The sequence below is a fragment of the Saccopteryx leptura genome, chromosome 6 (genome assembly GCF_036850995.1).
Source record: "Saccopteryx leptura isolate mSacLep1 chromosome 6, mSacLep1_pri_phased_curated, whole genome shotgun sequence".
NCBI classification, from domain to species: domain Eukaryota; kingdom Metazoa; phylum Chordata; class Mammalia; order Chiroptera; family Emballonuridae; genus Saccopteryx; species Saccopteryx leptura.
The window spans coordinates 3,870,375-3,893,082 of NC_089508.1; the positions used below are offsets into that span (position 1 = coordinate 3,870,375).

Sequence of the window (22,708 nt, forward strand, 5' to 3'; positions counted from 1 at the left end):
TCTGGGCGCTGCTGCCCCGCCCCACAGCCGCCCGGCCATGCCCGCTGCGCACCTTGGGGTTGATCTCCATGGTGAGGAAGAGCCGGAAGCAGGCGTGCGGCTGCAGCGAGTGCAGCTTCTTCTCCAGCTGCATCAGCCAGCCTGGCGCCAGGTGCACGTTCTTCAGCATCACCCACCTGCGGGTGGAGAGCACAGCCGCTCAAGCCTCCTGGCCGAGCACGGTGGCCGTGCCCTGGGCAAACGCAATGGACCTACCTGCCCGACTTCACAGCTGTGTTGATGGCTTTGTCTGCCTGGTTGAAGCCCTCCGCCGAGCCTGTGCCAGAAAGCTGTCAGTGCGGCAGGCCCAGTGCCGTGAACTCGGGGCTTCAGCCCGAGACGAACCGGGCACACTTACCAATGGCGATGGAAGTGATCTGTGTGTTCTGCTCGGCCGCGAGGTCTTCCACATGCCCGCTGGCATCGTAACCGGGCACGGAGCACATGAGGACGGGCGTGTTGGGCTTCACCTGCAGGGAAGGAGGCGGCACTCAGCTGGAGCGTCCCCATGGACAGCGTGGCCCATGCGGAGTGAGGAGAGCCCCGCGGCCAGAGCGGAGGGGCGGGCACACCTCTGTGTCCACGATGTGCGTCAGGTCAAGCGGCTGCTCCATGATGGACATGAAGGTCTCCCCAAGGTTCGTGGAAACAAACACGTGGGCCATGGCCAGCAGGCGGTCGGGGCGGAAGGCCTGAATCAGGAGCAGGCGGTGGATGGCCTGCCCAATGGGTGCTGAAACGAGGGCACGTGAAGGGGGGCTGGTGACGACAGCGAACTGCCCCCACCTGGACACGCCCACAGTGACACCACCGTGGAAGCGGCGGCAGTTAGGATCTTAAACAACTTTTCGCTGACAGCCGTGCACGGCAGAGAAGACCTGAATTCTCAGATGTCTACAGAAGGTGACATCATTGCCAGCCCACCCTGGTGGCCTGTAGCCAGGTGGCTCCCTCTCCCCTCCTCTAGGAGCCCGGCTAGCCTAGGGCCTCAGCTAACACCCTCTCCCCCAACTGTTGGGCAGGACCCTCCCCCACTCCTCTGAGCTGTCAGGGACGCGTCGGGCAGGAAGTAGCAGGTTTCTGCTCTCCCCCATCTAGGCTGACAGCTCGTGCTCTAACGGGGACCCTTCTCTCAGGGACAAGGAAGCCGTCTGGCAGCGTCCCTTCCCCGAGCAGGCCAGTGGGGCTCACTTGCAGGGCTCTCTTCACTCCAGAGGTAGGGCACCGTCTGCTCCGGGGAGCTGCTGTCCAGCCAGATGCCAAATTGCTGTGGAGACAACAGTAGCATCGCCGTGGTGCACAGCCCCCGTGCGTGGGCACACAGGGTGGCGTGGTGCACAGCCCCCGGGCGTGGGCACAGAGGGTGGCATGGTGCACAGCCCCCGGGCGTGGGCACAGAGGGTGGCGTGGGCAGCAGGTGTATGACGCAGACGCGCCAACCCAAGGTCTAGGTTTACTTGACACACAAGCCTTTGCTGCAGCTTCCCGGGGCAGGAACTTCAGACACTCACCTCGTCGGCCTGAACCTTCGCAATCAGGTCCCTGAACGCGGGGAGAGAGCTCAGCCTCACGACCGCCTCCACCTGCTCGGCAGTCAGGCCCGGGACCGAGGGCGTCGGGGCCGCCGCCAGGACGGTCTCCTTCCCCCTCAGGAAGTGCTGGAACTCGGCGTCGTAGGTGGGCTCCCTGGAAGGAGGGGCGGGTTGGGCATCTCAGACTCGCTCTACCGCCACTGAGAGGGCTGCCCTGACCTACAGGGAAGAACCCAGCCTGATGGGACACATGCGCAGCGACCAAGGACGCGCCCCAGGACCTGGCTTACCCGACGGTGCCCTTCAGCTTGATCCTAGCCAGCAGCATGGCGAAGGTGAGGTGGTCCTGGTGCAGCATGCCTCTGGCCACGCGGTTAAAGGCCACCTGGGGACGAACAGGAGCCGCTGCTGCCCGGGAGCCGCCTCCGCGCCCGCCCCCCCCCCCTCCGCGAGCGCAGACCCCGTACCTGGAAGAGGTCCTTCATGATGATGCCCCCCCCCCTCCGCGAGCGCAGACCCCGTACCTGGAAGAGGTCCTTCGTGATGATGCCCCCCCCCCCCCCCCCCGGCGAGCGCAGACCCCGTACCTGGAAGAGGTCCTTCGTGATGATGGCGCCCCCCCCCCCCCCCGGCGAGCGCAGACCCCGTACCTGGAAGAGGTCCTTCGTGATGATGGAGAGGCGCTGCGTGTGGTCGGTGACGCCCTTGAGGTTGGGGTTCTCGTACAGGACGTTGTGGTAGATGTCCAGGAAGAACTGGAGGGAGTACTGGTACAGGAAGTGTATCTGCAGGGCAGCGAGGCCACTGTCAGTGCCGCACGGAGAGCGCAGGGCCCCCCCGCCTGGCACGCGCCCCGCGCGGTCACCTGCTTCAGGGACTCCATGGTGAAGTAGATGCTGCTGCAGGCGGTGGACAGCGGCAGGTACTGCTGGGATACCGTCTCCACCTCCTGCATCACGATGTCGGTCTCCTCGACCTTCCTCGTCACCTCGGCGGCCTCCCTCTTGAGGTTCTCCAGGGTCGTTATGATGGTGTCGTCATCCAGGATGCGCCCCTTCACCTCGTTCAGAGCCTGCAGCAGCGACTTCTCCAGCTGACGCAGCCGCAGCTGGAACTCCCCTGAAACGCGTGTCTGGTTAGCAGCCGTCCTCACCGTCTCTCGCGAGGAGGCTGACGGGCCCACGCCGCCTCAGCCCGAGCGCTCGGGTCCAGACACGCACCTTGAAGCTTGAGAAGGTCAGAACGCTTCTCGTCCACGTCAGGCCTTTCTGCTTTAAGCACTTCGTTCAGACACTGGCTCTGCAGGCTGCTGCGGGTGACCGTGAAGTTGACAAAGGTGACCCGGGAGCAGAGATCTGGCGGGAACTCCACCTGCCGGGAGGGGAGGCTTGGTTACACCACCGCAGCCCCCCACCCCGCGTGTTCTCCTGAGGGAGGGACCTCGCTCCTTACAGTTGGGTCGCGGGTGGACAGGAAGATGACGAAGGATGGGGACAGGTCGATGTCCTGGTCCCCGAGGGTGATCAGCACTCTCCCTCCGGTGCGCCGCACCTCCCGGTTCAGCACGGGGTTCAGCACGGGGTCGTAGCTCTCCACATCCTACAGCACACACAGAGCCTGAGGTCATCAATGGCATGTTCACCAAGTCATGGGGCAGCGGCCGAGACACCACCACCTCAGAAGCCCCCGCCACCCAGACCTGCCCGGCAGCCATCCGTGGTCCCTTTAATGAAAACCCCACCCCTTAGTCACTGAAGCCAGAGGCGCTCAGCAGCCACACAGCAGCAGGGGCAGCGACTTGAATAGCACAGACTGCAGAATGTTCCTGTCCCGGACTAGGGAACCCAAGGTACAGGCACTGCTTGAGCAGGACTTTTTATCAGAACAATCCCGAAGCTGCGTCCTTGCTTTAGCACAGGACGTCTTACAGAGTTAAGAAGCTCTCACTTTGTAACACACCATCAGTCTCATTCCATATCGGCCGGGTTTGAAAACAACTAACTGCAGCTGGAGAGGAAGGAGAGGAAGGCCCAGGGCGGGGCCTGCAGAGGTCTGAGCACGAACCTGGACCAGAAGGGGGTTCCCGAATCGCAGCGCGCTCTCCAGGTTCTTCCGGAAGGCGTCGTCCAGGAAGCTGGTCCGCGTGATCTTGCGGTCCTTGTACTCGTTCATGATGAACTCCGTGGCTTGCCCGGACGGGTCGATGATCAGCGGGTACCTGGGGACGGGTCGCAGGAGCAGGTTGTGGAGGGCAGGGGGAAGGAGAGCATGGGGTGGGAGGGGGTGGAGTCCACCGGCAGGTGCAGGGGCTGCTGCTCCGCTCAGGCGTGGTCTGCAGACGCCGAGCAAGGCAGCTGACCCTCTCCCAGGTGCAGCGCGCCTGAGCCGCACACGAGGCTCCGGTTCTGTCCTACATGCCAGTCCCTGCCCTTCCGCACAGCACACTCCTGGGACAAAAGCAGGAAGTCCGCGCCACGGCAGCGCCCAGACCTACCAGCCACAACATGAAGTGCCAGGCGCCCTGGCAGGTCACAGCACCACGTAATGTCACCCTCACAGCGATAAGCCTGGGATGGGCACTGCCGTCGCACCCACGTTTACAAATAAGCAAAAGGAGGCACAACGAGGCTAAAGCAGTTGTTCAGGGTCACGCAGCCAATTAAAAATTAAGGACACGTGCCTGGCCAGGTGGTGGCACAGTGGATAAAGTGTCGGACTGGGATGCGGAAGACCCAGGTTCGAGACCCCGAGGTTGCTAGCTTGAGTGAGGGCTCATCTGGTTTGAGCAAAGCTCACCAGCTTGGACCCAAGGTCGCTGGCTCGAGCAAGGGGTTACTCAGTCTGCTGAAGGCCCACGGTCAAGGCACATATGAGAGAGCAATCAATGAACAACTAAGGTGTTGCAACGCGCAACGAAAAACTAATGATTGATGCTTCTCATCTCTCCGTTCCTGTCTGTCTGTGTCCCTGTCTATCCCTCTCTCTGACCTTCTCTGTCTCTGTAAAAAAATAAAAATAAAATTAAGGACACGCAACGTGCACACATGTGCCTCCACGAGAAGTGAGAAGCCCCCGCTGGACCTGTTTCCAGTCTGTGTGGGAAGGTTCGGGAGTGCGCAGACCAGTGTGTCTGAAGGGGAGCTCACCCCACTCACTCAGCTCACAGCCTCCCTGTTGGCCAGAGCCGCCCCAGCACATAGGCCCTCTGCCTGGAGACACACGTTGTCTGTGCACGGCCCTGACAAGGGCGCCGAGGCGGCTCCATCTTGGCTGCTTGCCTGCCCCACACGCCCAGGCTCCCAACATCACCCCCAAGTGTGCATTTCCGCCGAGACAAGAGCAGGTCTGCGCACACCGTTCCCACCTGCACTCGGCAAGTGCGCAGCCGTGTGAGACCCAAGGGCTCGCTCACAAAATCAAATGACACAGGAGGTCCTCAGCCTACAGCCAGGGATCAAAGGTCCCAGACATTTAGAGATTAAAATGAAGTCTGGGAATAAATCTTCTAAAAAAGAGAAAGGAAACATGAGCGCTTCTGCAGGTGGCGACCGCCAGGGGTCAGTGCTGAGGACCCGCGACTCCAGCACCCCCCAAACCTGCGCCAGGTCATGCTGCCTTCCTGCAGCCTTCCTAAACCGAGGCAGCGATCCCGTGACACACCTCCAGCTGGGCGTTTTCATCGTTCCCATGTTCTGTTGTACTGCCCCCGACACACAACCCTGCCCCCTGCCTGTCAGTTTCTAACGGCCGCAGGACGGCACAGACACTGAGGGGAACAGGAGGACATGGGTCTGGCTGTCGGAGGAGAGCACACCGGGCAGCACACTCGTCCACTCCCCACGTCGTCCCCCCCAAATGAAGAGGCGCTGGAAACGGGGTCAGCACACAGCACTTGGGAGCCCCCAGCCCGTGCGCGCGCACCTGTTGAAGCGTTTCAGCATGATGGCGTTCTCCGTGCACAGGTCGTCAGCAGGCAGGGAGCTGGCCTGCCAGCGCAGGCGCTCGTCCGCGTTGGACAGGTACTCTGTCCGGGCGATGTCTGTGCGGAACTGAGGGGCAGGGCGGTGCGGGCTGGTCAGCTCGGCTCGTCCCCACGCTGGCCGGGTGGGGCCGACCCGGGTCCCCGACACGCTGGGCTGGCCTCACGGGGGCCCCGGGGGCTGTACCTGGATGTTGGCCTGCTGCAGGTGGTGGGACCACGTGGTGAACAAGTTCTGCCGCATCTGCTGGTCGAAGTAGCCCGCGTAGGCGATGAACGCCGCTGACAGCAGACAGTCCCCAGCGATGGTGGACATCTGGTTTTTGAAAGTTTCACTTGTCTTCTCCCAGCGTTCGCGTTCAGCAGACAAGCTCTTCAGGAGCGCCGTGCTCCGGTTCACCTGGAGGGAGAAGCGGGCAGGTTACACACAGACCCGATGCGTTCCTCCACGCTGTGGGCAGGGCTTCGCCGGTGGGAGAGACGCATGGGCTCCAGCTCATGCCTGTCAACAGGGCCCGGCCCTACGACCGGTGAGCACAGACAGGGAGCCATCGGGCATGAGGTGAATGCCCAGAATTAAGTGCCAGCGTGTCGGCCGTGCGTGAGCAGACGGGCAGGAAGAGGGAAGGGCGGGACAGCAGGAGAGGGCCTGCAGGGAGGTGCTGGTGGCAGAGGTTATAGAGCACCCTGAGGACTCAGAGGCGGTGGGCCGAGTGATGGTGGGTACGTGGGGGATGGGAGGCCCTGACAAGGGGGCCCCCAGTGACGCCCCGATGAAGTCAGGCCGAAGAACAAACAGGTTTGGAGCTGGCTGAGGGAGAGAGATGTGCTGGCTCTGGCCTGCCCAGATGGCTTCTAAACCGCTCAGTAAATAAGCAGGACAGCGCTGATTCACTGGTGAGTTGTCGGGAGCCGATCCACTAGTGCTGGCTAACAAGGTCACAGCAGAAGAAGATCCACAACTGCTGGTTGACAAAGTCACAGCAGAAGAAGACCAATGGCTGCTGGTTAATAAAGTCACCGCAGTGAAGACTAACAGCTGCGGGTTGACAAAGTCACCGCAGAGGAGAGGCACAACGATACTTCCCCCTTTTGACCTTTTTGAATTAATCTGGCCTTATATCCCCCCTTTTCTGGGTGTGTGCTATCATTTATGGCACAGGGATAATAGTATCGTGCTTTCCCTGTAGATTCATAGTAATTTCTTTGGAAATGAGACAGAGGGTGTGAGTTCCACAGAAAAGCCTGTAAGCCCCTTGAACTGGGCTCATAGACATAAGAGGCTGGCTATGATATCCCTCATAAAGGGTTAAGTTGGTAGGAGAACTTCTTTTTATTGATCATGTTAGAAAGAATAGATTGTGACTTATGAATAGGTAGGAAACAGTAACTATACACAGAGCACCTTTCAGCCTTCACTTAATTCATCACTTTTCCTCCCTAGCCTTCTCATGTGGTAAAGAAACTTTCCATTCTTCTTGCATACCTGACCTGCAGGTGGTGGAACACTCTGAGAAAAGTAAAGTTAGAACTTAATTAGTGTATGAATATAGTAATAAATAAAATTTGACTAGACAATAGTATCCTAGACAAGGTAGAGTTATTAATCAGTACTGACCTTTTGGAAGTTTGTATCAATATTGTTATTGCTGTTCAAGTTATTGTATAATTGTACTTTGAATGACTTACAGTTTATAGAAATGAATTAACTGTTACCTAGAAAATGTAACCATAGTGAAACAAAAACAATGATTAATCAATGTATTCTGAATATCATGTGATTGTAACTTAGTGTGTGTGCATAAAAGGAAAGCTAGACCAGCAATTGAGAGAGATGCCTGGCAGTAAATGCTAACTAGAGAATAAAGAGAAAGAAAAGAATTCGGCTCTCTCACTCGATTCGTGCCGACGCCGTCTCTTCCTGTGGGACCCCTGGATCCTTCCCCCCGGGGCTGGACCCCGGCAGTGAGTGTGGTGTGTGTGCTGCACGTGGCGTGTCTGTTTGGGTCGAGAACCAGAGCTCGTGCGGCAGGTCAGCAGGCGCTGACCTCAGTGAGGCCTGCGAGCACCGCGTGTCAATGCCGGGACAGACCCTCGGGGGCGTCCGTGGAGAGTGCACGGCCCCAGGACTCACTTTGGCCTCGACGGCGGCCAGGTCAGCCTTGATGGCCTGGGCCTCGGAGATGAGCACGGCGTACTCCTCCTTGTAGCGGGCGATGCTGGCCTCCAGGTCGCGGATCATCTGCTCCACCTCGTTGGCCTTCTGCTGGTTGTCCTTGGCGTCGTCCTCCAGCTTCTGCAGCTCGTTGCGCAGCGGCTCCACGCGCTTCAGCATGTCTGCGTAGTTGAGCTGAGGGGTGGATGGAGGCTCTCACTCACGCGCGACGGCACAGGAAGCCCCGTGCGCGGGCGCCCTCGCCGTGCTCCTTACCTGGGCAATGGCCCACTTCACCATGGGGCCGCAGGCCAGGGACGCCCGGTTCACTATCTCGTAGTTGTAGCTCGGGTTGGACATGTAGTTCTTCTTCATCTTCTCCCGTATGGCGTCACTGTGAAAGCGGAGTCGCACACTAAGCGCACCGCGGGCACCAGGGATGTGACGCTCTTTAGTAGCCAAAGTGGAAAGGCCACCTGCTGCCCCTGTGACCACAGAGGACGAGCCACACTGACCCTCACTCCAGGTGACAGGGGACACTGCTGAGGACTCTGCCCTTCCTGCCTCTGCCTCTCCCGACAGGAGCGGACTAAGGCTGGCCCTGTGGCAGCGAGGACTCGGCGGGGGGTAAGGGACCAGACACCACCGCCAGGAACGTGGGGAAGCCCAACCGCTCCCCCGAGAGGACACGGCCTGGACAGGCCCGGGTGTGACGGTATGACTGCCCCCGGGACCCCCAGGAACGCTCTGGACGGCGTGCTCGCCTGATCTCCTCGGCGGAGAAGTTGACGATGGTGGGGATGAAGTTCTCCCGCATGATGATGGAGCGGATCTGCTTCCAGTCCGTGGTGCTCTCGCCCAGCAGCAGGCAGATGGACTCCAGCGCCAGCTTCACGGCGGCGGGCGGGTTGGCCATGGAGCGCACTTCCACCAGGTGCTGCTTCTTGATGGACTTCACGGCTGAGGGCGGCAGACAGACAGACGCAAGGGGGGAGACAGCACGTGGTGAGGAGGGAGCCAGACACAGCTAGACGCCTGGACTCCAACCAGGACAGGGACAGTGGCTCAGAGAGCGGAGACCAGACAACTGTCCGTCCTGAAGCCTTCACAACAGCTTCAGTAGCTAGGTGGCTCCTGTCACCTAGCATGAGGGTTGATTATCTTTTAAATAATCATGGGCCCTGTTGCTAGCTCAGTGGGTTAAGAGCATCATCCTGAAACAGCAAGGTTGCGGGTTCAGTCCCCGGTCAGGGCACACACAGGAAGCAACCAATGAAAGCAGAACTAAGTGGAGCAACAAATGAATGCTTCCCATCCCCCACCCCCCGTCACCCTTCCCCTCTCTAAAACCAGTCAACTAAAAAAAAATAGGAAGACTTACTGTACTTGCATTTTGCCTTTAAAAATGCCTCATGAAAGCCTTCAGAAATATATATATATTTTTTGTATTTTTCTGAAGCTGGAAACGGGGATAGACAGACTCCCGCATGCGCCCGACCGGGATCCACCCAGCACGCCCACCAGGGGGCGACACTCTGCCCCTCCGGGGCGTCGCTCTGTCGCTACCAGAGCCACTCTAGCACCTGGGGCAGAGGCCAAGAAGCCATCCCCAGCGCCCGGGCCATCTTTGCTCCAATTAAGCCTTAGCTGCGGGAGGGGAAGAGAGAGACAGAGAGGAGGGGAGGGGGAGGGGGTGGAGAAGCAGATGGGCGCCTCTCCTGTGTGCCCTGGCCGGGAATCAAACCCGGGACTTCTGCACGCCAGGCTGACGCTCTACCACTGAGCCAACCGGCCAGGGCCTCCAGAAATATTTTTAAAACGTTAAATGTAAAAAGTGACACAGCTATGAGCCAAGCATTATAATTGTGCATTTCATGTAATTTAAAGACGCTTCCCGCTGGCCACACAGTATAGAAGCCGTCTGTCTCGCTGGACAGAGCATGGGGCAGCAGCCCTGGAACACAGCCAGGCTGCAGCCTGGCCTTGTACTAACACACCTGAGGGGTCACTCAGCAGAGAACTAAGAGTCTCCTTTGGATCCACCTCTGAGTAAAAACCTGTAGTTTGCACGGTGTCTTTTAATTCCTCCTGTGTTGTAAGGTGAAAACAGCATCCGACTAGGCTACACAGAACAAGTTCCATGTTGCCAGGCAGGGGGCACAGGGTCAGGCCACTTCCAATCACTGTGCAGACTGTGGCGTCCAACCCCACCCTGGTGCAAAGGACGTGGCAGAAGGAATGGGGAGTGACTGGTGTCACCACCTCAATCAGCAGCCCCTGGCCTTGACCACAGCCTTCTCAGAAATGACCACAAGAGGGCATCCCCGAGCACTTCAGAGTATTTCTTGCTGGAATTCAAGTTGGATAAAAATGCTTGACCCCGGCCAGTTGGCTCAGTGGTAGAGCATCGACCTGGCATGTGGAAGTTCCAGGTTCGATTCCTAGCCAGGGCACACAGGAGAAGCGCCCATCTGCTTCTCCACCCCTCCCCCTCTCCTTTCTCTGTCTCTCTCTTCCCCTCCCGCAGCCAAGGCTCCATTGGAGCAAAGTTGGCCTGGGCACTGAGGATGGCTCCATGACTTCCACCTCAGGCACTGAAATGGCTCCTGTTGCAATGGAGCAATGCCCCAGATGGGCAGAGCATCACCCCCTGGTGGGCATGCCGGGTGGATCCTGATCGGGTGCATGCGGGAGTGTGTCTGCCTCCCACTTCTCACTTCAGAAAAATACAAAAACCAACCAACCAAACACAAAAAAATCTAATGGACATAAAGCTTATTTTGTGACTTTTCTCACGAGGGCTCTGCTCTGGTGAAAGAATAGCTCTGCATGAACTCTAAAACAAAGACCATCTTAAGTACCAAAAAAGCCTCTGAATAGTCCCGAGGACACTGTGGAAGCGCCCGTGCTAGATCCTGAGGGCAGCCATGCCCTCTCCCTAAACTACACACGTGGAGGCAGAGCTAGAAAGCAGAGCTCTGGGGCACTGCGTGTCTGCGTCCCTACCATTCTGGGCCTCGATGACGGCGGGCTCCACCTTGTCAAGGTCTTCTTTGACGCTCATCTGTTTGTCTGCAATCACTTCCTGCTGCTTGTGCAGCTGTTCCTGAATTTCTTGGCTCATGACCTAGAAGAGAAGGCTGGCTCAGCTCAGGGGTCAGCGTCATGAATCTGCTGAGCGGTCCCACAACTGCACTCCTCAGCGCGCCCCGAGCACCGCCCACCCCAAACCCTGTCAGATCCCGAAGCCACCCCGGCCCGCCCTTCCCGCTCTCCTCCCAGCCCGACAGGCCCAGCTCCTGCGAGCCCGAAACAAGCACCTTTTTCTTCTCAGCCTCTTGCTGGTCCTTCACCATCTTCTTCAGCTTGTCATTGGCCGCTGCATTCTTGACTTCGAGCTCTTGGCTCTTTATCCGCAGGTCCCGCCGCAGCTCTTCCACCTAGAGAACAAGCACCCAGGCAGAGGGGCGTTAACAGGGGCCACCCGGGGCCCTCACTGCGGCCCGCAGCTGCTGCCGGCCGGCGGGATACCTGGTCCACAGTCTCCTTTATCTTCCTGAGCCCGACGTTCAGGTGCATCTGTTGCTCCTCCAGCTCACTGCGCTTCTCGTGGAACAGGTTGGCGTAGTGGTTGATGAAGTCCAGGTAGTGGCGGGGTGTGATGGCCATGGTCCTGCCCCCACGCTTGGCGAGCCGAGCGTTAGCCTTTGGGAAGATAAAGTGAAATCTTCACTCTTCAGGGAGGTCTCTGTGGTTTGATCTCAACAAACTGTAGCTGTTCTGTCTGTGGACCGAGTCTGTGTGACATGGTGGGTGGAGCCACAATACTTGAGCTGGTGTTAGCGCAGCCTCCTACAAGCACACCTAAGCTTTGTCCTAAAACTCCTCTAGGATGAGGAAGGAGGTTACAACAACCTCAGAGGCGTGCTTCACAGGGAGGGTAATTCCCGTGTAATTCCCAAGTCACGCCTCCTCCATTACTACTGCTCATTTTCACTGAGACAAGACGCCAGCTAGCAGGCGAGGCCGCACCAGCTCCGTCACCAGCAGCTCCGGTCCCTCGGGCAAGGGGACGTGTGAGGCAGAGCACAGGAGATGCAGCTCGTAGAGGAAGCCAGGCTGGGCTACACTCTGGAAGCCCTGGAAGCCTTGGAAGCAGACGGCCAGCAGCTCTGGAGCAAGGGCCAGCAGCCATGGCAGGTGAGCTCCTGCCACCGTGTACCCGTACACGAAGCTGGGGCGGCACAGCTTGCCCACCTGCCCACCTGCTAACTGCAGGCTTCTGCGCTACAATAGCAGAGCCCAGTCGCTGCGCCAGAGACCCGCCCGCCTGCCGGCAAAGCCTGGAATATTACTGCCCAGCCCTTTACAGACAGCGTGCCGACCTCTGGTCTAGACAGCACAGGGCCTGGATGCACGGCAGCAGTGGGCAAGCGCTTCCTAGAGGAAGGAGGAGGGCAGTGCCATGAAGAATGGATGTGGGCGACAGACCTAAGGAGACAGAAGTGACCTCTGTGGCAGGTGAAGCTGTCACGCACCTGGTGAAGAGTCTGGTGGACAAACACACAGCTGTTCACGATGGCCTCCCGGTGGGACGGCGGCTGTGGCAGCTTGTCATACACGACCGGCATGTAGTCGGGCACGATGTAGTTCGGCTTCTCCAGGTCCATCTTACTGGTGAATTCTTTGCCAACTTGATAGAGCGCTTCCGTGGACCAGTCTCCAAACCAGTTCAACACACACCTGAAGAACGTGCCCGCATCTCAGCACGGCAACCGAGAGCAGGGCGCGCCCTGGGCAGGACACTCCTCCCACCCACAGCCGGGCCGGGTGTGTACCTGTTGAAGAGCGCGGGGGACGTGGCCGCGCGGTCCTTGAGCCCCTCCGAGGACGGGTTCATGGTGAAGACGACGTGCAGGTTGCGGATGACCTGGCTGGTGAACCACTTGTACAGCTCCTCGTGCGAGTCCAGCATCAGGCCCTCCTTCTGCGCCCCCTCCTTGCACTGCGTCATCAAGGTGGCATACTCGTCGCCTTCGAATAGACCGGGGACCTGGGGAACAGAACAGCACCGTGCCCGATCGGTCCCCGTAACCGGACCACACACCACATCACACACGGCGACAGGTCACTGAGCTACCTCCCCATTGGCCAGAAGCGTGTTCATTCGCTCCAGGAATCCGGAGTCTAGCACGTTGGATTCATCCATTATAAACGCTATCTTTTCATTTTTGCAGCCGGAGCGTCTCAGCACTGTCCGCAGATCCTCATCGAAGTCCTCCCCGGTGTACTTCCTGTGGACCTGCGGAAGCAGCGGGCAGGTTAGGCCGCTCTCACGCAGGGGGCTGCACACAGGAGTCAGGACTCCACGGCCGGGGTCAGAAGGCTACAAGCTGACCCACCTTGATCTGGTACACACTCAGACCGTTCATCCAGGCCACGAAACGGGACAGCGTGGTCTTTCCTGCTCCACTGACACCAATCAAAAGCAAGTGGCCCTGGGGTTGGCGGAATATTCTGGAATAGTATCAGAAAAAACACATGTTAAGGCTTTTATGCTGCATTCCCTTTGACACTCACGTCCTGAACTTTCCCAGGATTTAGTCTGTGACATTTCTAATGGGTTTAACTTGAACTTGTAGAGTAAGCACTTGTTATCTACCAGGTCCAGTGGGATGCAGAGGTCAGTGAAAAGTTAGGCCTTGCCCTCCAGACAGCAGACGACGCGGAGGGGCAGGGGTAGCAGGAGGTGGAGGGGCTGCCACCACGGCAGGCGTGCAGAGCTGGGGGCTGGCGGGGGGCTGCTCCGTGGGCAGGCGTGGGACAGAAAAGCGGGGAGTCCTTGGCAGGGAGGGCTGAGGTGGGGGTGGGCACAGGCAGTTAACCGAGAGCAGTGGGGACAAGGAGCCCACCGGTCGATCCTGAGCACGTGGTCGAGCACTTCATTAAACAGGACCAGGGGGACATCTAGCTCTTCCTCATAGAAGACTTTCAGTCTGGCTTTGACGTAGTCTCGCAACTCTTCTTGGTCCACTGGGATGTAATCCTGCAGAAGAAAGGTGAGACCCGAGAAGTTACTGAGGAGAAGTCATCATTCTTATTATACCAAAGTCAACAACACTTCGTATACTAAGAGCTGTTAAAAGTGCAAGGAGAGATCGTTTACAAACAGCAATGAAAGTGTTAGTTAACCGGGGCTGGAGGTGAAACACGGGAGGTCTTTATAAAGACACTGACTCTCACTGGTGACAGCACAGCAGACCCACACGAACGAGGGGACCACAGGCAGGGCAGAAAGCACCGCCCCTGTCCAAAGTGACACAGCACTCAGCCAATCCCAGTTAGTCTCCAGGGGCTGCAGTTTGGCTGCCACCTGACAAACCATTCTACACGTCACCGGGAAGAGAAGAGGCCAAGGGCTCAGTCTGTCCCCATGGAAGAACCGGTGCGAGGACGTCGCCTGCCAAACTGGCGATCCCTGCAGGCAAATTGTGCGGCATAGGAAGTGCCACATGGCCCCGTGGACAGACAGAGGTCTGGCACAGACCGTGCACTCAAGGCAGCCTGTCGTGACAGTCGCCCACAGACAGAGCAGGACAACGGGGGGCACGCGCCCACGACTCCCTTCACACACACAACTACCCACGAAGTATGAACTTCAAGTGAAACTTCTTTAAGAACTTTTGTTTTTCAAAAGAGACTCTAGTCAAAGACGAGCACTGGGAGGAGCTGCTGCCCATGAACTCAGGAGGGCGAGGACCAAGTCTGGAGGTGAAAGAACAGTGTCGCAGGCCGAGCAAGCCTGGGGTCTCCCGCAGCCATCCGCCCCGCCCCCGGCATGCCCCTCCCGACCCGCAGGGGCCTCCGAGCCCGCTCCCGAGGGGCTTCTGCACTCGCCTGGCCCGCTCGGACTGAGCCCCCACACGCCTGGGGCGGGGCGGCCTGCCAGCGGGACGCATGGTAAGGTCCAGCGTCCTTTCCAGAGAAGGGAATGACCTGGAGCCACAGAGCCACGCTGGCCACCACTGCGCTCAGGATCAGTGTTGGAACCAGTTTCCCACAGGTCACCCAGTGACCCGCTGTGAGTGGGCACACACACGCTGAAGCCACACCCGCTGGCCCGGAGTCACCACGGTGGGCAGGCGACAGGGCCACTCCGGGACCGTGGAGGAGCCCGCCATCGCACGTGCAGCTACAGCCCTGGACAGCACACTTCAGCTCAGGGAGACGCGTCAGGAGCTCGTGTGGACTCTGGGCGGGGGAGGGGCGTTGCCGGGGAGCGCGTCACCTTCGAGAGCCAGTTGCTGTACAGGATGGGCCGGCTCATGGCCTTCTCCTTGTCTATGTTGGGGAAGTGCTTCAGAGCCACCATGTCGATGTTCTCGTCCGTCCAGCGTCGCTCCTCGTCCTCCACCAGCCTGTCGGGAGGAGAGCAGCTGAGTCCCGAGGCCGTGGGCAGGAAACCCCCGGTTTTGTGTGTGTTGTAGGTGACGCCAAGGGCTGGGATCAGTCCTTACCAGAAATGTTCATTTTCTACAAATACGGAAACCTAACAACCTGAACTCAAGATGGCTTAAGCAATCCAGAACTTTACTATTAAATTAAAAACCCTCAGAACTGTGGCACCAGGACACTTAAAACAATTCCCTCAAATAGGTTTACTCATGTTAAACTTAAAAGTAAAAATATGATTTAGTTTCTAAGCTTTTTCTTTCTTTTTTTAAGCAAGAAAGACAGGAAGGGGGGAACAAGAGATGAAGGAAGAGAGGTGAGAAGCATCAACGTGTAGTTGCGTGACTTTAGTTGTTCACTGATTGCTTCAGCCGAGCCAGTAACCCCTTGCTCAAGCCAGCGACCCCAGGGTTTTGAGCCTGGGACCTCGGCGTCCTGTCGACACTACCCACTGTGCCACCACTGGCCAGGCAAGCTTATTTACTGTAAATGTCCTGAGTATCGCAGGGCACTGAGGGGACAGAAATAAGGCTCTGCAATGTGTACAGCTCTGGAGGCACAAGGCTTGTAAACAACAGAGCAAACACGTGGGGATGACTACCCTCACAGGTGTGTGGGGACCTCTAGGTGCCCCGAGGGGACACTGGACAGGCAGGTCAGGTAGTGACTGCAGCCAATCAGAACTAAGACACATAACTGCTATGGCTACATTTAAACCTAAGCAAAACTACCTCGTATTTTGGGGGATCTCTGAAAATTACATTATAGCTCAAACTTTTTCTAATTAAAAAAGGGAGAGTGAAGGTAGCTCACATGTCAACAGAAAAGACTGCATCTTAAGCGGTGGAACGCTGGACGGCAGGGCCGCCGGGCTCCGTGCCCTCGCGCTGCCCCACACCTCACACCCGGCTCGTGGTCAGGCGGCCCCGGGGGGCCCGGAACAGGGGTGCTGGCCCGAACACTGGTCTGTGACCAGCAGACGGAGACCTGACAGCCTGGGTGAGAATAGCCACCTGTGGACAGGACACCTGGTCCCAGGTGTGATGGCCAAATACGTCTGTCTCAGTCTGGAGGCGGCTATCCACCTGGGCTCGCCCAGCAGAGTGAGGAGTCGCTAGCCCCCCACACCGGAGATGACCGGGGGCCGGAGGAGCTTGTCCCAGCCCCGCTGTTGATGGGCAACCGGGAAGCTCAGGCTGACCAGGCGCAGGGCCCTGCCCGCGCCCACGCGGCACCTCTCCTCCGTCGGCCTGAGTCCCTGTCACGGGCACATGTCCCCGACGACTTGCTGTTTCCCCGGGTAGGAAACTGGCTGCTGCATTAGGAGCAGGCCAGTAAAGACTTACTGTTTACCAGATGCTTACTGAAATAACACACCTCTACCTTTTTCTTACTAACCTAAAATATACCTAAAATTCTGTAAAGGACTCAAAAGTGCTGAAATACATAAGATCAGAAGTTTAAGAAAAATTGACAGGGCAGGAACCACAAAAATTGAGAATTTATGGTAAAAACAAGGTGGTACAGAACCAGAAAGAATGCAAGAAAAAGGTTCTGATTTTACAAGGTCAACAACTTTCAAGTTTCCTTAAAAGATAAAAGGTCTCAGCTTTTCACTGATACTCACTGTGACTCAGACCACACACCCTGCACCGTCGACACCAGCAATGCCCTCCCCTAAGTGCCGGTCACTTAACTAGGGACACTGGAGGCTCATGAGAGCCGACACAAGTGGCCAGCAGTCAACGGGAGACCAGTGTCCCGGAGGCTCACGGCCGACCCTGCGAGGCAAGGAGGCTGGGACGAGGAGGAGCGGCTGTGGCGACCCTGGCCCAGGCCGCTGTCGGAAGGCACTCACTCTCACGAGGAACTCTGCGCTCTGACAGGTCATCACGGGTAACTACCTCGTGCGGTGCCCACTCGACACCCGAAGAGGTTCAAGTGGCTTCCCCAAGGTCGCAGGTACCCCGTGGTGGGCACTCACAGGGCACAGGGACCCATTCTGCCAGGGCAGTTGTGACCAACTCCCAGACCTCAGGTGGCCCCTGCTGCCGCAGTCCCTTCCACGCCCAGCACAGCCTCACGCCAACCCTAACTCAGAGGGGCGTAAGGACCGGGGGGGAGGGGGGGGGCGGGGGCGCATGGCACCAACGGGGTCCTTGGCCTCACCTGTCCTGGAAGAGACGGAGGGCTTCGTGCGCCCAGATCCGGATGAGGCCTTCCACAGGCAGAGTCTCCAGGGGTCTCAGGGCCTCAAAGATGCCGCGCACCCACCTGGTCATCTCACGGGGTGAATAGATGTAGTGGGGTTGTGTGTCCTGAGTGAATCTCTCCTGTGGGAATCAGAGAAATGGAAATCACATGTAAATACCCTAAGGCGTGGCCCTGGCTGGTAGCTCAGTTCATTAGAGCATCTTCCCAAAGCAGAAGTTGCTGGTTTGATCACTGGTCAGAGCACATAAAGGAACAGATTGATGTTCCTGTCTCTCTCTCCCCTCCTCTCTCTAAAATCAACAAATTAAGAGGAGAAAAAAGCACAATAAATACCTTAAGGCATGAAAAATGGTTAAAAGATCAAATGCTAAATAAAATTGGGGGGGGGGTATTTTTCTGAAGCTAGAAACGGGGAGAGACAGTCAGACTCCCACATGCGCCCGACCGGGATCCACCCGGCACGCCCACCAGGGGGTGATGCTCTGCCCCTCCGGGGTGTCACTCTGTCACAACCAGAGCCACTCTAGCGCCTGGGGCAGAGGCCAAGGAGCCATCCCCAACACCCGGGCCATCTTTGCTCCAATGGAGCCTCGGCTGCGGGAGAGGAAGAGAGAGACAGAGAGGAAGGAGGGGGGGCGGTGGAGAAGCAGATGGGTGCTTCTCCTGTGTGCCCTGGCCGGGAATCGAACCCGGGGCTTCTGCATGCCAGGCCGACGCTCTACCACTGAGCCAACCGGCCAGGGCCTAAATAAAATTTTTATATTAAAAATGAGACTAAGTCCTTGGCCGGGACAGCTCAGTTGGTTAGAGCCTTGTTCTGATACACCAAGGTTGCATGTTCAATCCCTGATCAGGACACAAACAAGAATCAACCAATGGGCCCTGGCTGAATGGCTCAGAGGATTGAGTGTCAGCCGAGCGTATGGGTCCTGGGCTCAATCCCTGGTTAGGGCACATAAGAGAAGTGACCATCCGCTTCCCTTTCCCTCCTTCTCCCCCTTCTCTCTCTCTTTCCCTCCCTTAGCCAGTGGCTCAAATGGTTCGAGTGTAGGCCCGGGCACTGAGGATAACTCGGTTGGTCCGAGCATCAGCCGTAGGTACTAAAAATAGCTTGGCTGAGTCAAGCAGCGGCCGCCCAATGGATCCTGGTTGGGACCATGCAGGAGTGTGTCTCACTCTTTCCCCTCCTTTTACTTACCAAAAAAAAAAGAATTGACCAATGAATGTGTAAATAAGTGGAACAACAAATCTATGTGTGTGCTCTGTCTCTCCCTTCCTCCCGCTCAAAAAATCAATAAATGAAAATAATAAAATAGTTTAAAAAAACTTTACTTTTTTTTTTTTTAAATCTAGACCCTGGAACACTTAAGGATGAATAAAATAATGTTGGAACAACTGGACAAGTATTCAGAACACAGATCCAAATTGCTCATTTTATATTGAAAAAACAAATGAAACTACAGAAAATTCCTCTGAAAACATTTTTAAAATATAATTCCTAAGTTAAGGGAAGGAAAGTCTTCTTAAGTATGATTCCAATTAAAAACAGGATTGAAACTAAAAGCAGAAACAATTAAAGATTTACAATGACGTTAAAAATTCTGTAGCAAAACCCCACAATTATACAAAATGAAGAGCAAGTGAAAACGGGATGTTTGCAGCATGCCGGGGGCGGTTCCCCACAACCCCGAGGGGGCGGGCTAGGGGGAGGCTTCATGGGAGATGCAGAGGGCAACCACTCTGTTCATGCAGTGGGCACACTGCTGTGTGTAATAAACATTCAAAATGCTAACGAGGCTGTGGGCAGAGGCCTTGCAGGTGGCGGTGGGAGGCATGTGACAATCGGCTGTCCCTACACACTGCAGAGGAATGGTCACACTGCACGTCTGTCTGGCTGAGATGAGTGAACATGTCCATTTAGAGACTGCACAGCATAGTCCCAGCTGCAAAGAGGATGCTGGTGCACGTGCAGTGTGCAGACACAGACAGCCAGGAGCGAGCAGCACGGAAACGTGTGCAGCCAGCACCTGTGCAGAGGGGCCGCCTGGGTGACAGACTTTGGAGAAAGGCTCTTGGGTAAACAGGGCTCTGACCACAGCTCCAACTTCTAGCAGAGACCCTCCGCGACCAGAAGCGTGGAGACGCCGCCTACCTGCGACATAGTGTAGAACTCCACCATGGCGGCGGTGAGTGGCTCCGCGTACGTGCGCAGTGATGGGATGAGCCGCAGCATGGCCCGGTTGAAGGTGCCGTAGATCTGCGTCAAGGAGGCGGGTCCTGGGTAATCCACGTACACCACTGGCACGTGGCGCAAGAACCTGCGCAAAGGCAGCCAAGCTCAGCCCGCCAGGAGATGTGGTGCGCCCAGCGCAGCGCCCTGCCCTGGCCCAGTCCCGAGGAGCGATGTGCCCACCTACACAGGCCAATTGCTCAGGCCTGGGTCTGATACATAACAGCAGATGCAAAATACTTGAAAAAGAATCAGGCAAAGATGGATCGGACACAGTCCTGCAAATAGGTCTGGGCAGTTACCCACTGCTCAGAGGTCAACACTGTCATTTCCCAGTGTGCCCCCATCCTGCAGCCAGGCAGGGACCCCAAGATGTCAGCAGTTTGTTACCTTCTAATAATTAGACCCAGATTTTTGTCTTGCTGGGTTTAAAGCCACCAGAACTGAGGAGGCTGGTGACATCGGCAGAGCAGGGTATTACCTGTGAGAGAGGGGCTTTCTCCCAGGATCCGTGGGTGGGTTACAAGCCCCGACAAACTGGATTCTCTCCAGCTTCACCCAGGTTTGATCTGAGGTTCGGTAAAAGCCTCCGTGTTCTACCATCTGAAGGAAGCAGGAGGGGGCACATTAGGAGATGTGAACGAGAAACGTGGGGAGCACGGGCTCAAGAGGGAAGCACACCTGTCTGATGAAGGAGATGACCCTCTGCGTCCCGTATTTATCCATGTCTGGCAAATTAATCTCATCACAGAACAGCACCAGCCACTTCCCAAGCTGAACGGGTGCCAAGACGACCCCATTAGGAGTGCGCCTGTACTCGCAGTAGTGATCAAAAGTCTTCAGCAAGAGCTCTGGGGTGGTGGCACTGGAGAAGTTCAGGCCCACAACCTTTAGAGGGAAGAGACCAATCAACTACTGCAGGACCGACCCACCCACATCCCCGCTGCCCACCTCCCGGCCTCATTACCTCCATGTCAGGCAAGGCCCGGAGGGCGCTGAAAAGCGTCATGGTCTTGCCGGACCCAGGGGGGCCACACAAGACCAGTGGCTTGTGCTCGGCCAGCCAGGTGTACAGGAGGGCTTCGTGGCGGACTGTGTCCAGGGTTGGTACAACAACGTCAGGGGCCGCCACCTTGTGTGTCTCCACTTCAATCTGTGGCACCTTGGCCTGCCATGGCGACCATTCTCCGCTGATGGACACCTACACAGAGACGGGGCATGGTCACCGTGCTGCCTCTCTGACGAGACACTCAGTTTTGTGCCCCTGGTACAGCATACCACTACAGAGAGAAGCTGCCTTTATGGAGTGGAGGGCCAGGGCCAAGTCCACGGTGAGGCCACTCCAGGATGACGTAGAGCAACATGGCGGGGGGTGGGGGGAGTGGGGGGTGCCCTCGGCCCACTTACCTCATAGTCAATGATGGGGATGTTGGGGGCAGCGGGCAGGGGCACAGTCGTGATCCTTCTAATGTACTCGCCCAGCTCTGCCCTCATTTTCAGCCGACTGTCCCCAGACAAGGACCAGAGAATGGCGTAAACCAGATACCGCTGTGGAAGGAGGAAGCAAAACTTGTCTTCTGTGGAGTTTCAGCAACAACAGACCAGACATTCACGGCAACATTGGTCCCGAGAGTGGCTACTGCGTCTCTGGACGTGGGACACCAGGCGCCCCTTCCCCGGTCCGCCCAAGGGGAGAGCGCACGGCCCTGGGCATGCCGTTTCGGAAGGCCCCTGACCTGGATGTAGCGCTCCAGCTGCTCGACCTGCATGGGGAAGTCCGGGTGGTTGGCGTTGTACTGCGCCACGTTGCGGCAGGCCTGGTGCAGCATGGAGAAGAGCGAGCCCAGGCAGCGGAGGCGGGTCAGGTCCATGATGTGCTCCAGCTTGAAGGCGTGCTCCAGGGCCTTGGTGACCAGGCCGTTGGATGTGAAGTACGGCTGCATGATGGTGGCCGCGTCCCTTTGGATCTGCCAGAGAGGGGAGATGCCGCGAACACATTTCAGAGCTGGGCGTTTTCGTCCTGTCTACCGAAGCCCAGAGTCATGTGACCTCTGGAGAAAAAATGTTGGATTAAAAAATGAAGTATAAAGTCTAGCGACCAGTCCTCATTCTCAAACATCACACTTCCCAGGAGCACTGGGTCCCACACCGACCCTGAAGGGCAGACTTCCATCTGTCGGCAGCAGGAGAGAGAACTGAGAGCTCTCCTCGTCTTCCTGGGTCGGCCCCTCGGCAGCCGCGGCAGCCGGGCTTCCTTAGGGGCCAGTGTGAGACAGACCTCGAGAGAACACCGGCCTCCGCAGAGGAGTGACTGCCCGTCAGCACCTCGGGGCCCACGGGGACCAGACGCGCGGCGTGTGTGCATGCGTGCTGGGGGGCAACACGCAGACGCGGGCCCTGCGTACCTGCAGCATCGGGGACGCAGCCTCCTCGCCCTCGTCCTCCTTGCCCTTCCGCCGGCGCTGGGCCTCGTCCTCGCCCTCGTCCAGCGGGATGCTGCGCAGCCGCGCGAGGAAGTTGTTGAAGATCATGTCCGTGCTGAGCACGTCCTCGCTGAACCAGACCATGCCACAGCGCGACACCGTGGCCAGCGTGGCGTACTTCAGGTCCTGCACCTCGAACATGATGCGCACCTCGAGAGGAAACGCGCAGCAGAGTGAGTGACGCAGGTTTGGTAGGAACCTGGAGACTGAAACTCTAACACTTGAAAGGGCCACTTAAATCTAATTTTTGATTGGGGGAGCACTAACTCATTGCTCCAATCAGGCGTTCCACTTAGTTGTGCTCTCACTGGCTGCTCTCCAACATCCCTGCCTGGGGGGACGACACTCTACCCACTGAGCCAGGGCCTAAATCTAATTAAATGTAGAAACGTCTATGGTTCACCTCCCTGCAACAGCCGTCACTCCTCCCTGAGAGAGCCTGGGCAGGAGACACGTGAGGTGGGGACAGCAGTGACACCCGAAGCAGCGGCTCTCGGGGGAGAGGCCACAGCTCCCTCGAAGGGGACGCCAGCAGTGGACACCCACTGACCCTGGTTAGCACTCCTGGCAGAACCCACTCAGCCCTGGCCAGTGCCTGGGCAGGCCCGCAGTGTCCCCGTGCCA

General features: G+C 57.6%; 1 protein-coding gene across 1 annotated transcript in view; it reads right to left on the minus strand.

The window, feature by feature from the left end:
* The window catches only part of DYNC1H1 (dynein cytoplasmic 1 heavy chain 1), a 67,660-nt gene that overhangs the window by 4,169 nt on the left and 40,783 nt on the right, over positions 1-22,708 (minus strand). Inside the window, exons 35-68 of the mRNA XM_066341913.1 lie at positions 22,007-22,234; positions 21,338-21,568; positions 21,009-21,149; positions 20,569-20,802; positions 20,283-20,489; positions 20,083-20,204; positions 19,524-19,689; positions 17,327-17,490; positions 14,994-15,123; positions 13,618-13,751; positions 13,108-13,222; positions 12,846-13,007; positions 12,544-12,758; positions 12,244-12,448; positions 11,237-11,410; positions 11,026-11,145; positions 10,712-10,832; positions 8,470-8,665; positions 7,982-8,099; positions 7,685-7,900; positions 5,738-5,950; positions 5,493-5,620; positions 3,636-3,789; positions 3,024-3,170; positions 2,792-2,942; positions 2,437-2,690; positions 2,222-2,356; positions 1,862-1,956; positions 1,551-1,725; positions 1,231-1,306; positions 612-772; positions 398-509; positions 256-316; positions 53-176 (exon numbers count right to left, since the gene is read on the minus strand). Coding sequence (XP_066198010.1) covers positions 53-176; positions 256-316; positions 398-509; positions 612-772; positions 1,231-1,306; positions 1,551-1,725; positions 1,862-1,956; positions 2,222-2,356; positions 2,437-2,690; positions 2,792-2,942; positions 3,024-3,170; positions 3,636-3,789; positions 5,493-5,620; positions 5,738-5,950; positions 7,685-7,900; positions 7,982-8,099; positions 8,470-8,665; positions 10,712-10,832; positions 11,026-11,145; positions 11,237-11,410; positions 12,244-12,448; positions 12,544-12,758; positions 12,846-13,007; positions 13,108-13,222; positions 13,618-13,751; positions 14,994-15,123; positions 17,327-17,490; positions 19,524-19,689; positions 20,083-20,204; positions 20,283-20,489; positions 20,569-20,802; positions 21,009-21,149; positions 21,338-21,568; positions 22,007-22,234 — 5,385 coding nt within the window. The remainder of the gene's footprint in view (positions 1-52; positions 177-255; positions 317-397; positions 510-611; positions 773-1,230; positions 1,307-1,550; positions 1,726-1,861; positions 1,957-2,221; positions 2,357-2,436; positions 2,691-2,791; positions 2,943-3,023; positions 3,171-3,635; positions 3,790-5,492; positions 5,621-5,737; positions 5,951-7,684; positions 7,901-7,981; positions 8,100-8,469; positions 8,666-10,711; positions 10,833-11,025; positions 11,146-11,236; positions 11,411-12,243; positions 12,449-12,543; positions 12,759-12,845; positions 13,008-13,107; positions 13,223-13,617; positions 13,752-14,993; positions 15,124-17,326; positions 17,491-19,523; positions 19,690-20,082; positions 20,205-20,282; positions 20,490-20,568; positions 20,803-21,008; positions 21,150-21,337; positions 21,569-22,006; positions 22,235-22,708) is intronic.